We start from the raw sequence: 14059 nt of genomic DNA, 5'->3' as shown, positions 1-14059 counted from the left end.
CATATAATACTGAATTGCCCTGTAGTGCAAATTGGCTAATCTGTACTTGGATACAGCTGGCAGGAGTGTCCCGCAAGCGCTGGCAGCATTGTTTATTTACATGTTCATCTTTATGGTCACCTGCTATTCCCAGGGTCTTTTTTTTTTTTTTAATTTTTTATTTATTTATGATAGTCACAGAGAGAGAGAGAGAGGCAGAGACACAGGCAGAGGGAGAAGCAGGCTCCATGCACCGGGAGCCCGACGTGGGATTCGATCCCGGGTCTCCAGGATCGCGCCCTGGGCCAAAGGCAGGCGCCAAACCGCTGCGCCACCCAGGGATCCCTCCCAGGGTCTTATTTATGTCAGTAATGGGAAGTTTCTTCTTCAGTATAACCCACGTCAACAAATATAGTGTGTTGGTTCAAGAACGGTGTTACCGAAATCGTAGCGCAAGTCGCAGAGGCTTGTGGCAGCGATTACGTGAATGGCACGAGAAGGCAAGCTTGGGAAGCAGCGGGGCAGGAGAGTGATGGAGAAATGCCATTGCCGAATGCCTCCTCTGGGGCAGCGAGCTGCAGCCGGGCACACGTGGCAGGGAGGTGGCTTCCAGATGCGGAGCTGGAGGCTGGACTGGAAGCAGGGTAGGAGGGGTGAGGGGAGAAGCCCTGTGCGGCCTGTAACGTGGAGCACATCCAGGTTGCCTCCTCCTGGCAAGCCTCACGTTGTCCAGCCTGGTGTTCTTTGTCCCAGCGAACGTGGGACGCCGTGCTCGGACACGGCGCAGTGGCATGCTTCCCTGAGGACGTCTCTCCATCTCGCTTGGTCGCGGGTTGCTTTTGTCACTGTGGCCTGGGAATGCTTTTCTGACGACCTCCGTCCAGAAAGAATTTAGACAGGACAGCCCCCAACATAATACCTCTTGGGATTTAGAACCTTCTGCTTTACGCTTTCGTCTCCTGTTCTTCCATTTTCACGGTGGCCAAGTCAAAGAGCGCGCTATTGGCTTAGTTCCACATTGTGCGGTGGATTTTCCACGTAGGGCTTCACGACAAACATTCTGTTAGTTAACACGATGGTTCTGGGAACTCCCTGCCCGCCGCATTTTGAACACACTCGGGTTGAGTTCAGATTCCCCTTGAAGGGGCACAGGAACGCTGCTGCTCCAACTTCTAAAGTGGAAGTCGGATTCGTGGCCCACGCGCAACGGTTCGGTGTTAACCCGACCAGGGAGAAACCAGCTTAGTCCGTGCACCCCAAGACCCAAGGGCTGCAGGCAGCTCATTCCCGAGGAGTCCGTTGATTATCGGGATCTGACCCAGCCATTCCGAGAGAAAGTCTGTCTTCCAGCTTTACGAGCCCACCCTCCCACTGCACCGCGTCCTCTTGAAAGTCCTCACTTCTCTACTTCACTTCCCAATCCCGAACATCGGAGTTTAAAGAGCCCCTTTTTATGGAGTGTGTGCTAGTGTGCCCCGTTAGGCGATGCACGTATTACCTGGAGCGAAATAGCTTTTCACAGCCAGGCAGCTTTCTTAGCTTCCTGCTCTCTCTGAGTTTAGGAGTCACTCCTTGCATTTTGCTGGATGAGGCTTCCATCCCAACCAGTAAGGAGAGAGAGAGAGAGAGAGAGAGAGAGAGAGAGAGAGAGTGTGTGTGTGTGTGTGTGTGTGTGTGTGTGTTGGGGGAGGGAAGCCTTAATGCAGCTAATGAGCACATTTCCGTTCTTCATTTTCTTCAGATGTTCAGTGGCTTCCATATGTCTGCTGCATGCAGCTCTGTTCATCCAGTTTGGTCTTACTAACCTTGGGGTTGCCTTTGATGGAGGACATGTGTGTCCACTGTATCTTTCACTTGTATTTATGCTTGAGAGTCAATCTGGAATAGCTTTGGGGAGAGAGAACGGGAGAGAAATAGGGCAGGGTGTGTGTGTGTGTGTGCGTGTGCGTGTGCGTGTGCGGGTGCGGGTGCGTGCATGCCCTCTTGAGGTACCCCTACCGGAGATGCCAGCCAGGCTGTCAAGCAACCACCTCCCTGCTGGATTAACTTCAGCTGGAAGATTCCCTTGTGTGACTATGGCGCGTCTGGTTGCTTTCCTTGTCATCAATACACTTGTCAGGTATGGTCAAGTATGTTTGAAGTTAGCCCCGATCCATACTCAGTGACAATTTATTTTACTTTTCTCTTTTCCCCTCTGAGTTGGAGTTTGGCAGCTGTGTGTGTGTGTTGGGAAAGAGCAGGAGGATGACCTGACACTATGCGGTTGCTCCTCAGTGGCCATTTTGTGGTGTTTGTTTTCACGTATTTCTACAATTTGGTGACAAACAAGAATAATATACATTCAATTGAGGAAGACCCCCTAATCTCTGGTTCTACAGACCAGCTTTGTTAATGAGATTACAGACTTCATGAATGCTCCTCTTCTCCCTGGAGATGGCACATTTGTGTCATTGTCAGTCCCAGCAGAGCTTGACAACAGCCAGCTGGAAATGTGACCGCCACAATGAAGAAGAGGGCAGCCTGGTTTTATAAACCTCAGGAACCCCTGAGAACACACCCAGTAGAGGACGGCTTTTGTGCCTTTCTTAGTGGAAAGAAGAAAGTTTGCTACTCAACAGGCAAAATCAGCATTGCAGCTTTTGTAAAAATAGCTGCAAAATGTCACATATGCCCAGAGACATAAATAAATAAATAAATAAATAAATAAATAAATAAATAAATAAAGCATCATTGCTTTATTTGTGTTCTTCGTTATTTGCATTGTTGAGTCAAACTGGAAGCTTCACTGTAATTAGGCAGCCTTTTACTTCTATTGGAAAGAAGAGACGTTGTTTGCATTTCCTACAGTACAAGAGTTGCAAATTCTCCTGCTTGTATAAAATTAAAGGCTAGTAAGTTGACCACTTCTAAACTTTGGAGAAGGGATGAGATGCAGTTTTACTGAGCTTAAAATGAAATCTTCCAGTGGCTTTCACGGCTTGCAAAAATTGAAGAACAAAGTAGCATTCTCTGTACCTTCTGTGAGGTATAGTGCAGGTGCTGCGGAGGTGATCCATGGGCCTATTGACCTACCAGGCTTTTACTTCAAAGATTATCTTTCTAAGACAAACCATATGCCAAAAATATTGGAGAGAACCATAAAAATGGTGTGCTTTTATACCAGGGAAGAGTGAAAGGGGGGTCTGGAAGAGACAAGAATCCTTTACACTTTTCTTAAGTAAAATAAAATCATCGATGGCCACCACCAATGTTTTCTCCCCCTTTTGTTTTCTTGTTTGTCTGTTTCTCCCAATAGCACCATCATCCATTGCCTTGGTCCAGGCGAAGGAAGTTACAAGATACAGTGTTGCTCTGGCTTGGCTGGAACCAGATCGGCCCAATGGGGTGATCTTGGAGTATGAAGTCAAGTATTATGAGAAGGTATTACCTGAATGAGCAAGCTTCCTTCCTCCTTCCTTTTCCTTCCCTCCCTCCCCCTTCCTTCCTTCTTTCCTTTATCTCTTCAGTTTTTAGCCAGTTATAAATCCAGAATACCAGCGAATCCTAAACCAAATGCATTTTGTTCCCCCATCAGATCCAATTATGAATTTTATGTATTAAGTTGGTTATCTTGAAAAATAGGAAAAATACATTGCGTTCTAATATAACCACTTTTTCTTTCTAGTAATGGAAATCAAGATAGCTAAGAAGTTCTTATATATAAGCCTTCTATCAGTGAGAGTGACTCATAAAAGTCGAAATAATGATCTGTTTAAGTAGATCACTGCTATTCAGAATCAAGGTGTGGGTTTTGATGACTTTTAATAGAAAATCGGGGAAGGAAAATTACATTTTTCAACCTCTTAAAGTTATAGAAAGACATTATTTTTACAAATAACGTGTCTCTCTTAAAGGACAGAATTCTGAAGAGAGCTATTTGCATTCAAGATTGTCTAGAAAACGAACAATTGACTTCTCTTTCTTTTTAAAGATAATCACTTATTGGCTTCCTTATTAAAAGCAGAAAAGGGACAGGATTTATTTTTCACTGAAACCCGATTACAACATTTTTGACATTTTCTAGACGGCAAATAGAAAAAAGACGAGAGGCCTGCTTATGGTTATTTCTTTTAAATTCCTGGCCGTGGAGTGAGAAGAGCCACCAACCGTCACCTGATTTTCTTTTTCAAAAAAGATCATCAGTAAAGACTCTGTATATGGTGGGTGTCAACCGTGATCCCACCTGAAATCCACATGTCCTTCCGTATCCGAGACGTAACCGTGGCGCTTCCAACACTGAGGAGAATAGGAGGTTTAGAGAGTCTGTCGATCAGTTTGCTTTCAACTTCTGAGTACACTGGCTTGGTCCCTTTAATTTTGTATCTAGAGTAAGTGGGAGATTTATTTTGCCACCTTCCCCAATTTTGTCGTCCTGTGATGCAGGATCAGAATGAGCGAAGCTACCGGATTGTCCGGACGGCCGCCAGGAACACAGATATCAAAGGCCTGAATCCCCTGACTTCCTACGTGTTCCATGTCCGAGCCAGGACAGCAGCTGGCTACGGCGACTTCAGCGAGCCCCTGGAGGTCACAACCAACACAGGTACCAACATTACAGTGAAATGTGAGGAACTGTCCCTAATTTTTGGTTAGGTGAACATTCTGATGCAATGAACGCGGTTTGAAATGACGAAGTCTGTAACCTAGAAGAGCTCCTGCTCTTTAGAGGAGAGCATTTTTCATAGTATCGAACCCTTAAGAAGGGTTGACATGATTAGAAAATGTTTTCTTTTTCTTGAGTCTTCTATAAATCATGGAAAAAATGGGATTGTTGAGTGGACTACTTTGAGAGTCGCATTAGCTATCTTACCTAAGATAGGAACTTTTCCTGGGAAGAGTAAAGAAAAGACCAAATGTATTTTCTTTTATGTATTTCTAGGAATCTGTTTAAATCAAGTCAGATTTAGTTTTTTTTTTTTTTTTTAGTTTTTTAGTTTTTTTAGTTTTAGTTGTTTTTTTGTTTTATTTTGTTTTGTTTTATTTTGTTTTCTTAAAGACCCTTCGGACAAACACATCAACTCTCAACATTGTGAGTTGGACTGATTGGTTGACTTGAAAATGTTAGCAAAGGACCTGCCCACTGAATAAGCCCACTGATAGCTCCATCTAGATGATTAACAAACCCAAACTGAACTTACTTGATAAGGAGATAGTGGAGAAGCATCTTCAACATCAGTTCTAGAAAGTAATGTTCTTCATGAATTGTGCGATAAAGTAGGAATAAAAAAAGCAGAAGAGAAAGCACTCTAGAATTTGTTGGGGTTTGACATTTTGGGGGCTATTCCTGGAAGGCTTCAAGGAGGAAATGACTTTTGATCTGGGCAATAGTACACAGGGTTTTTTGGGGGGGGTTTTTTTTGGTTTTTGTTTTTTTTAATACACAGGTTTTTTGATAGTTTGGGGGGTGGGGGATGGGGAGATATTTGGAACTACTTGTCCTTTTTGAAATTGCCAAGTGTCTTTCTCACTAAGGAATGCATCAGATCACTGAATATGAGTTGGGCTGAAACTAGAAACAAAACAAAACAAAGAAGAAGCAACAAAGAGTAATGTTTACCCAGAGGGTTTAATAAGAATCTTCTGGTTGACGTTCTTCGTACAAATATAAAAAAAGTCTTCATCTCATTGAGGTTGTCGTAGACATGCTGTTCCATAAATGCATTCAAAGGGCAAAAGAGGCCATGCGCCTTCCCAGTGGCTTCAGAACACTGACACTGATGACCCAGTCAGAGATTTGAGCTCTCACGGTCTTGCCAAAGGTGATCCTTGTGTAACTCTCTTTGCCAGTGCCTTCCCGGATCATCGGAGATGGGGCCAACTCCACGGTCCTTCTGGTCTCAGTCTCAGGCAGTGTGGTGCTGGTGGTCATTCTCATCGCGGCCTTTGTCATCAGCAGGAGGTAAGCACTTAAGCCACTTGCTGTCCACCCCCTAGCCCCCCATCCCAGTTTTTACGAGGGAGCTTTTTGTCTCTTCCCCACAAAGCTGAGGCTTTTGATTAGCATCATAAATGGGGCATGTTGTATGGCCAGCTCCTTCCTCTCTGCTTTGATCCCTGGACACCCCTACTGGAGCTGCTGGCTGTGTCCCCACCCCCCCCCACCCGCCCCCGGCAGCCCTCACAGCTGACAGTCCTGGAAAGACCCAGCTAATTCCTGAAAACCCAGCCAATGAGCAAGCCAATGAGAGATTCCTAGATACTCCAAGCTGTAAGGTGTTACATTTATACCCCTCTTAAGCCTGGACTTACTGCCAAAGGTGAAAAAGAAGCCATATAAAACTTAGGTCCAAAATTTAAGCTCTGCCATTTGTCAGCTATATTACTTAAACTCCTTAAGTCTTTTTTTTCTTCCCTCCTTATGAAGTAGGGATAGAGGATTTTAGAAGATCTACCTCTAAGAGTTAGCTGACAGGGAAATTTTGGTCAGTACAGTAGCTAATCTAACACACAATAGGTGCTTCAACTTGAGTTCGGTTAATAATAATTGTAACCAAAGCAAATAATCCGGGGGCTGCCCCTCGGCCTTCTTTTAGGAGAGGCCTTCAGCGTTTCTAGAGAGTTTCCATTAAGCATGCTGTGGGCATGGCATTGTTCTTGGAAATGATTCTAAAACAGCAGATTACTTAATTCTGTGAGAGTCTACACTCTAACTTAATGCTTGAATACCAACCTAGAAAAGAGAATGAGAAATAGAAACGGCTTGGCAGCCTACTTTTCTTGGAACAAGTTTTTCTTATCGTTGTCGCTCCCATGTGCTTATTAACACTACCCAGGGCTCCCGGGGAATGGGGTGGAGGAGGGACAGCCACTCATCTCCAAGATGTGCCCACATCTAGGCTTCTCCAACCTTCACTCGCCTGTGCCATCAGCTATTTCACAAGGTTTCAAGAAGGCCAGAACCCAGGGGTCATCAAAATGATCCTCTTCAATATGAACCTTTTCACATAACAGAAGAGTAGAATGATACTCAGGCAGACACAGTGCTTACCTAGGCTCATTAGTTTGCCCTCGTGGTAGAGCTCCACCTGGATACCCAGGAGCCATGCTCCTACTGGATACCCTGGCTAGGGTCTGTTGTGCCCTCTCTCTTTGCCCCTCCTGTAGGTGATCTCACTGATGTCACAACAAGGCCTCTGGCTATTGCCACTGGCCTGAGCAAACAAACCATCATACTTTTTCCTCACTCTGTGGTACGTTCTCATTTAGGGTGATGACTGTATATCCTAAGTTGCCCGGATGGTCTCAGCTGCCTCATGTATCTATTAATATCATGCCTCTACTCCCACACTCCAAAATGTCCTGGTATTACAGAAATCAATCAATCTAGTGCAGTGTGGAACAAGAACTTGGTGCGTGCAGGCACCACCTACATTTGTCATTGTATTTGTTCTTTTTGGTGCAAAGTCTGTAGCTGTGTGTTTGATTAGAGCAGTGAGTTCCCTCCTGAAGAAGTAAAATCCACCACAAATACTTATCCTTTTGCTGGACTGCACGTGTAGACCCTACACAGACATGCCCACTGCACCCTATATATTAATGTAGCTCAGCCTTTGGAAACTCCAATTTGGCCCAAACACAATTGGAATTTCCTTTTCTGGCATTTGATTTTGGAAATCAATCAAGACGGGCCTCTCTCTTGTTCATTGTCTTTTAGTTTTGTGTATATATGTGCTGGACACACAAACATGGAAACTGGATGCAATAATATATCCATCCGATAGCAGAGGGGAGGAGTGGGTTGGGGGAATTTGTGGAAATTAGAAGGGCTTTTGTTTTCATTATTACATATTTCTGTGTCTTAAAATTCTACAGTGTGTATCAATAAAATTTTATCAGAAAAGAAAATTCTTAATTGCCTCCACATCAGAATAATCCTTGGTTAGAATCCAGCACCACGTGACGTTCAGAACCATTTGAGAGAGCACGCCTTTGGAGAAAGTGGATCTTATCTGCATCTCCACCTTCTCTTTGATGTTGATGGGAAGCTTTGTCTACTGGTCCAACTTCTCTTAAGGGTTGCCTTCCCCCCATCCCCAAGGTACCTTAAATATACCGGTGAAACCAGAATAATTAGGAACAAGTCACCTCATGATAAGTTTCTTTCAGGTGTTCTGCTTTGACAAAAAGAAAGGAAAAATGCAAGAAAATATAATGCAGGCAGATGAGCTTATTAAAAGCTTGAAGCTATAGAAAATAGAATCGCACACTTGATGACTTAATTTTCTTTCTGCTTTTATTGATCACTTTATTCTTTAAGGGAGGATTGATAGAGGAGGATTCATTGGATTTCCAATTATGAGTCCTACCTTAGAGAATTGAGCCTGTCGAGTTACCCAGCGATGATTCTTGTCCCTTCTCCCCCATCAAAAAAAAAATGTCACTTCCCAAGGCTGATAAACACTGCTTGGTGATTGGTCCTCAATGGATCACTTTTTAGAAAATGAAATGTCAACCCCTTGCCCTGCTATTGATTCTTCTTTAGTGTGGGCCATAAAGCTGTCACGGGAAAGGCTGCCTGGAGCCAGGTAGCTGACAGGGTTTGCTGCGGCCGATGCGCACTCAGCTGATTCTTCTCTGCACGCAGGCTGTGTGCTCTGTCACATTGGACTACAGATGTTTAAATGAGACAAGAACAGGTGAAGAGCGAGGAGACGGAGTGCGGACAAAAGTCTGATCCATGCTTTTAGTGCGAGTACAAATGAAAGGTGGTAAATGGCGCCCCCAAATAATCTTGCCAGCCTTCTGGGAAAGCAACAAATGGAACACCCTGGCCCAGAAAATGATAGGGCTGCTTGTCACTCTTTGGAGCCACAGAAGGTTGATGGCAGAGTCCATGCTAGACAAAGGGATCCCTTATGAGGTGATTCTCCTCCAACTGAGTCCCACCAGGTGATGGCATGTGAGATTTTTTTTCAGGAGTAGAGGCCAAGGACCTACACTGTGAGAAAAGTTTCAACCCTCCTGATTACCTCAAAGAAAAATCTGTCTGGTGCTAATTTGTCATTTAAGAAAGAGGAAATGGCCTCAGGCTCACAGCTGGTATCTTGCTTTTTTTTTTTTTTTTTTTGATAACAATTGTTGCATTTATTTCATTATATCTTTATACTGAAAAGCCTGAGCTGTAGGCAAGGCAAGGTAATCTCCATTTTTTTCAATGAGAAGATCTACTTTTTCCTTTCGGCCCACTTGGATGAGTAAATATTTAGGGATCTCGGTGAAAGAATCCAACCCCCACCCCCATTTATAAATTTTATTTATATATTTATATATTTAAAATGAAAATCAAAGTAAGTTGACTTAAGACCTATTGTATGTTTTTACCACCCACGTTGTGGTAAGCAAATTCACTTGCTTTTTTTTTTTTTTTTTCAACAAGTGTCTACAACCAGTGTGCTCTTCATCCCTTGAATTAGAATTCAAGTATTTCAGCTTTCAGAGCACAGAATTGTACTTGCTGTTGGGTTGTTCAGGTACTGTGCTCCGTGTATCTAGTGATGCTAGAAAACTTATCCCAAATTACGTATGTACATTCTCTCAGCAGCATGGTACCATGGCTCCATGTTCCTAGGTATTTACTTGTGGTCTCTGTAGTGTAACCACTTTACTGCTTTCTAAAGTGATTTTTGAAAGTGCTGTTAACGTTAGGCATCATAAAATGCAATGATAAGGTCATAACATCCGGGACTAATGATTGAACATGATGTTTCCCTGACCCTCCGCCCCTTTATAAGTGATTTCGTCAGGATGTCCCAAATATTATTAATCCGGGTTCCTTGAGGCCAGTGTGTCTTCCCTCAATACTAATTTATTGTGTAAGGACAACTTTTGAGAAAGGGCTAGAATATAAGATGAGTCTCATTTCGAAAGGACAGTTTGGTGATCGGAGGCAAGTATTTCCTGATAACCAGGCACGGAGGCTTGTATACTGACCTTCTAATGGTTGCTGGTGCTACTGGGCTTTTGTTACATCCGTTTATGTTAGGGTAGATGTGCCCATTTCACTAGAAATTAAAAAAAAAAAAAAGTGACTTGATTTTTTAAGGAAAAAAAAAAAAAGGAGATGGTAAAATTTGTGAAGAAGTGCACAAATGGCCCAGGGTTTAGGAACCTACCTCTTTCTAACACGGTGAACCAGGAACCTGGAGGGCAGGTTAACCAATGACCTCAACCAAGTTCTCACAGCTAGTTAGTTGCCTGATGAGTCCCGAAGTCCATCCTTCCGGACTTCCGATCGATGTTCACGTCTTCCGAACTGAAAAAACTGAGCTGTGTCGGAAGCTCACCCTGCCAGCCCCAGCAGACTAACACTTCAGGGGGGTCCCCGGTGCCACTCGTGGCATTGCTAAGACGTGAACTCCTGTGCCAGCCCCAGGCACGCTCTAAGGTCCGACGTCGTGAGTTGGTTTTGTCTTCATCCGAAGGCGCAGAGTCTCCACTGGGGAGCTAAGTGTCCACGTGACGCGCCAACAGGGACTATTCCGAGTGTATCCGTCTTCCCGGGTGTCCTAATTGGAATATTAGGATCACATAAGAATGAACACCCTCAAATGGTGGCCTAAATTGGCTCTGATGAAGTCATGTAAATTCATACAATTAGGGGGCAGATGGTGCTGCGGGAGCATTTTGAGACAACTTGCGCGCGATCGTGCGGTTCAGTTCCGACCATTTCAAAATGTTGCTGGCGAAGAACATTCAGACGTCATTTGGTGCGAGGACAGTGACAGCTTAAGGAAGGGGAAAAGAAGGATGGCCTCTATGAATCTTCACGGGTGATGCCGTTAAACGCCGGAAAGGGTCCTCCTGGAGCCGTGCTAGTTATTACGTTGCTTTATCTTCTTTAATCTGCACTTTAGCTGCATAAATTACTTACCTTTTGCTAATTAGTTTTGGAACAGTGAACCACATCAATCAAACCCGTCCACTTGATCAGGGAAGTTAGTATTTTAATAAAAGCGGGGTTTGTGCTGGGGCCCCCTGCCCTGCCGGGGTTTTGTTTGTTTTATTGAACAGTCGGGGGCCAGAAGGACCAGCCGGGGTGGGGGGAGGCCTGGGCCCCACCTCGCAGCCCCACCTGCGGAGGGGAGGGCCCCTGCGTGCCTCCCCCCGGGAGCCTCCCCTGCCAGTGGCTGCCCTCCCGCCCAGGTTTAATCAGCTCCCCTGTCCCCTGTCCCCCGTCCTGGTAATTAGAAAACCTTTCACAAAGCTTTCTTTCTGCCATTCAGGTGATCCCCGCCTGGGATGTCAATTTAGAGGTTTGCACTTCTTTGGGCTGTCGTGGTTCCCTCCAGCCTGGCCGACCAACCTCAATGGGCTTTCTTTCTTGGAACAATGAGGGACACAGTGTCCTCCTCCCCGCCCCCTCCCCGAAGCCAAGCAGAAAGGGTCATCAGGTGACAAAGGTAGAGCCGGACTTAGGCATTTGAGCTTCCAGGGTATTCCAGAAAAGCGAACAGGCTACCATTAACCCAGTGAGTCCTGGTACTTCTTTTCCAGCATCTTCTGTGCTCCCGGAGGGTGTCCCCCCCTTCCCCCCACCCCAAGTAACACTGCAAGTCAAGGAGTTTCTTTAAAAATACACCTTGGCCTCGGCTTTAATTCCTCCTACTGGGTTTAGGAGTCAGAGGAGGGGATGGGCGTGTCGGCCTTATAATTAATGATTCCTGCCACTTTGCATTTCCTCTGGCTCTGCACGTATTTAATGGATGTGTTTGATGTAAAACAGATAACTGCCCTCCTGGGCAGCTGGAGGCCCGTTACAGGGTTTTTGACAAACTCCCTGGCATTTCAGGGTTGGTACCAAAGCTCGGGCTCTGCACCTTGTTTTGCTTCTCTAAAGGAAAGACATTCAAATCGGTATTGGCGATCTAAAGTGGTTCAAGAGATATACTTGTAATTTTAGATAATGCTTTTAGGAGCTCTGATAAGATACAATCGCTCAGGCTGGCAGGACCCTATCACACCCCTGGGACCGAGCCATGCGTTTCCCCGACATAAAATCTTGTTTTCATAGTTCCTGACCTTACACTCTTCTATTTCCTTTAGGAGGGGAAGGGGGCGGGGAGGGGGGGGGGGGGGGGGGGGGCTCCATCCTTCATGGCAAACGTTGGGTTTCAGGACATTTCACCGTGTTCCGCTTCTTTCATGAAGCAGTGGATTCTGAAAGCAGCGGAACCCAGTTTAAGTGGATTTACTGATATAAAATGTAGTATTATAGTAACTCTCACTCGAGATCTTGATGTGAGTTCCTCTGTAGTAGGAGAAGCAGGTGAGACCGTGAGCAGATTGGGCAGCTGCACTCCCGTCCTTGCTGCGAGGGTCATGGGCGGGGGGAGGGGGGGGGAACCACTTGCCTCCCACACACACACCCCTCACCTGTTCCGTGGAACTGAGTGTGGGTCTGTCCGCCTGGCTGCTTCCCGCTTGCTGCAAAGATGCAATTAAATAATAGACATGAGGGCAGCCCCCGGGGCTCAGCGGTTTAGCGCCTGCCTTTGGCCCCGGGTGTGATCCTAGAGACCCGGGATCGAGTCCCACGTCGGGCTCCCTGCATGGAGCCTGCTTCTCCCTCTGCCTGTGTTTCTGCCTCTCTGTGTCTCTCATGAATAAATAAATAAAATCCTTAAAAAAAATAATAGACATGACGGCTCTGTAAAAAGTTAAAAGCAAAGTACAAACGCAAGCTATCGTTTGACTGGATTCCACACACTTGGTGGTTTCACTGGAGTGACGGAGTCTCTGGTTCCTGTTTCGTAAACAGTCTGGGGAGGGGATGATGCTATGTCCGAGCACCTTGGAAAGCTAAATGCAGTGGGAAAGTGCAAGATACTATTATTTGCAGGGGAAATACCCACCCAGGGAGGGACATCCGCTGGCTTCCCCTGGCAGAGGATCTGGAGCGGATGTGGGGATGGCGCTGGGGCTCCTGTCTGGTCACCTCGAGGGCCACATGGGCTTCTCTGCTGTGGTCTCTTCTCTGCCATCATCCCATCCTTCTCTGCTTGTTCAGAGATCGGGGGTCAGGTTTCTAGACTCTGACGGGGCCACACTGTTGAGATGCTCTGTGGCCTGCAGGTCATCTGTTAGCTTCCTCATCTACAAGAGTCTCGACCCACCTGGCCTGTGAAACTCCTAGAAAACATGAGAGGAACTCCAATGTGGACTTTACATCATGGACAGAAACATAAATATACACGTTTTATCCACTTACTTGGCCTCATCTTCCCAAACCGTAGAAAGCTGTCGTACCAACTGAGTTGATTTTTCGATCCATGTGACAAACACATTTACATGTATATACACATATACTGTATCAAAATTATTCATTTAAGATTCATATATATTCAAGATTTCTGATTTCCAGGATTTTTATAACACTCAAATCTCATTTCTTTCTTTTTCTTTCTTTTTTATTTTAGAGATAGTGTGAGCGTTAGGGGTGGCGGGGGTGGGGAACGGGGCAGAGGGAGAGGCAGAGCGGAAATCTTAAGCAGACTCCAGGCCCAGCACAGGACCCCATGTGGGGCTTGATCTCCCAACCCTGAGAGATCATAACCTGAGCCAAAATCAAGACTCAGGTGCTCAACCAACTGAGCCATCCAGCTGCCCCACCCCCACAATCTCATGTCTTTAGGACATTTAAAACAGAATTCCAATTATAAGACCATACCCCATCTCTTTGGAAAGATAATTCGGCTACAAATGGAAACTTCCCGTTTTTACTCCTGCACGTTTTCTACAAACACTTAAGGAACGTAATCCAGTAAAAAGCAAATATTTACCTTTTAAATTTTCATTAATAATTTAGGAGTTTGTAAGCAGCAGCTGAAACCAATAACCACAAAAACTATTGTTTTAAGAATATCATATAATATGATAATGAGTCTTTTGTGGTCGTGGTTATTGTGGTTATAGCAACAGGACTTACTGTTACCTAACATGTAGTGAAGATTATTGCCACTTGATTTCTGCAGAATTTTCCCATGGAAACTAATTTTAATTCAGAGTATGCATGGGGAAACTAGCCAAGAAATTTATAATCTGT

General features: G+C 45.1%; 1 protein-coding gene across 2 annotated transcripts in view; it reads left to right on the top strand.

The window, feature by feature from the left end:
- The window catches only part of EPHA4 (EPH receptor A4), a 142287-nt gene that overhangs the window by 104186 nt on the left and 24042 nt on the right, over positions 1-14059 (top strand). For both annotated transcript variants that reach the window (XM_041737404.1, XM_041737405.1), the window contains exons 6-8: positions 3275-3399; positions 4402-4561; positions 5806-5917. In XM_041737404.1, coding sequence (XP_041593338.1) covers positions 3275-3399; positions 4402-4561; positions 5806-5917 — 397 coding nt within the window. The remainder of the gene's footprint in view (positions 1-3274; positions 3400-4401; positions 4562-5805; positions 5918-14059) is intronic.

Source organism: Vulpes lagopus, chromosome 22 (genome assembly GCF_018345385.1).
Source record: "Vulpes lagopus strain Blue_001 chromosome 22, ASM1834538v1, whole genome shotgun sequence".
In the NCBI taxonomy this organism is placed as follows: domain Eukaryota; kingdom Metazoa; phylum Chordata; class Mammalia; order Carnivora; family Canidae; genus Vulpes; species Vulpes lagopus.
This window is presented reverse-complemented; position numbering and strand designations above follow the sequence as displayed.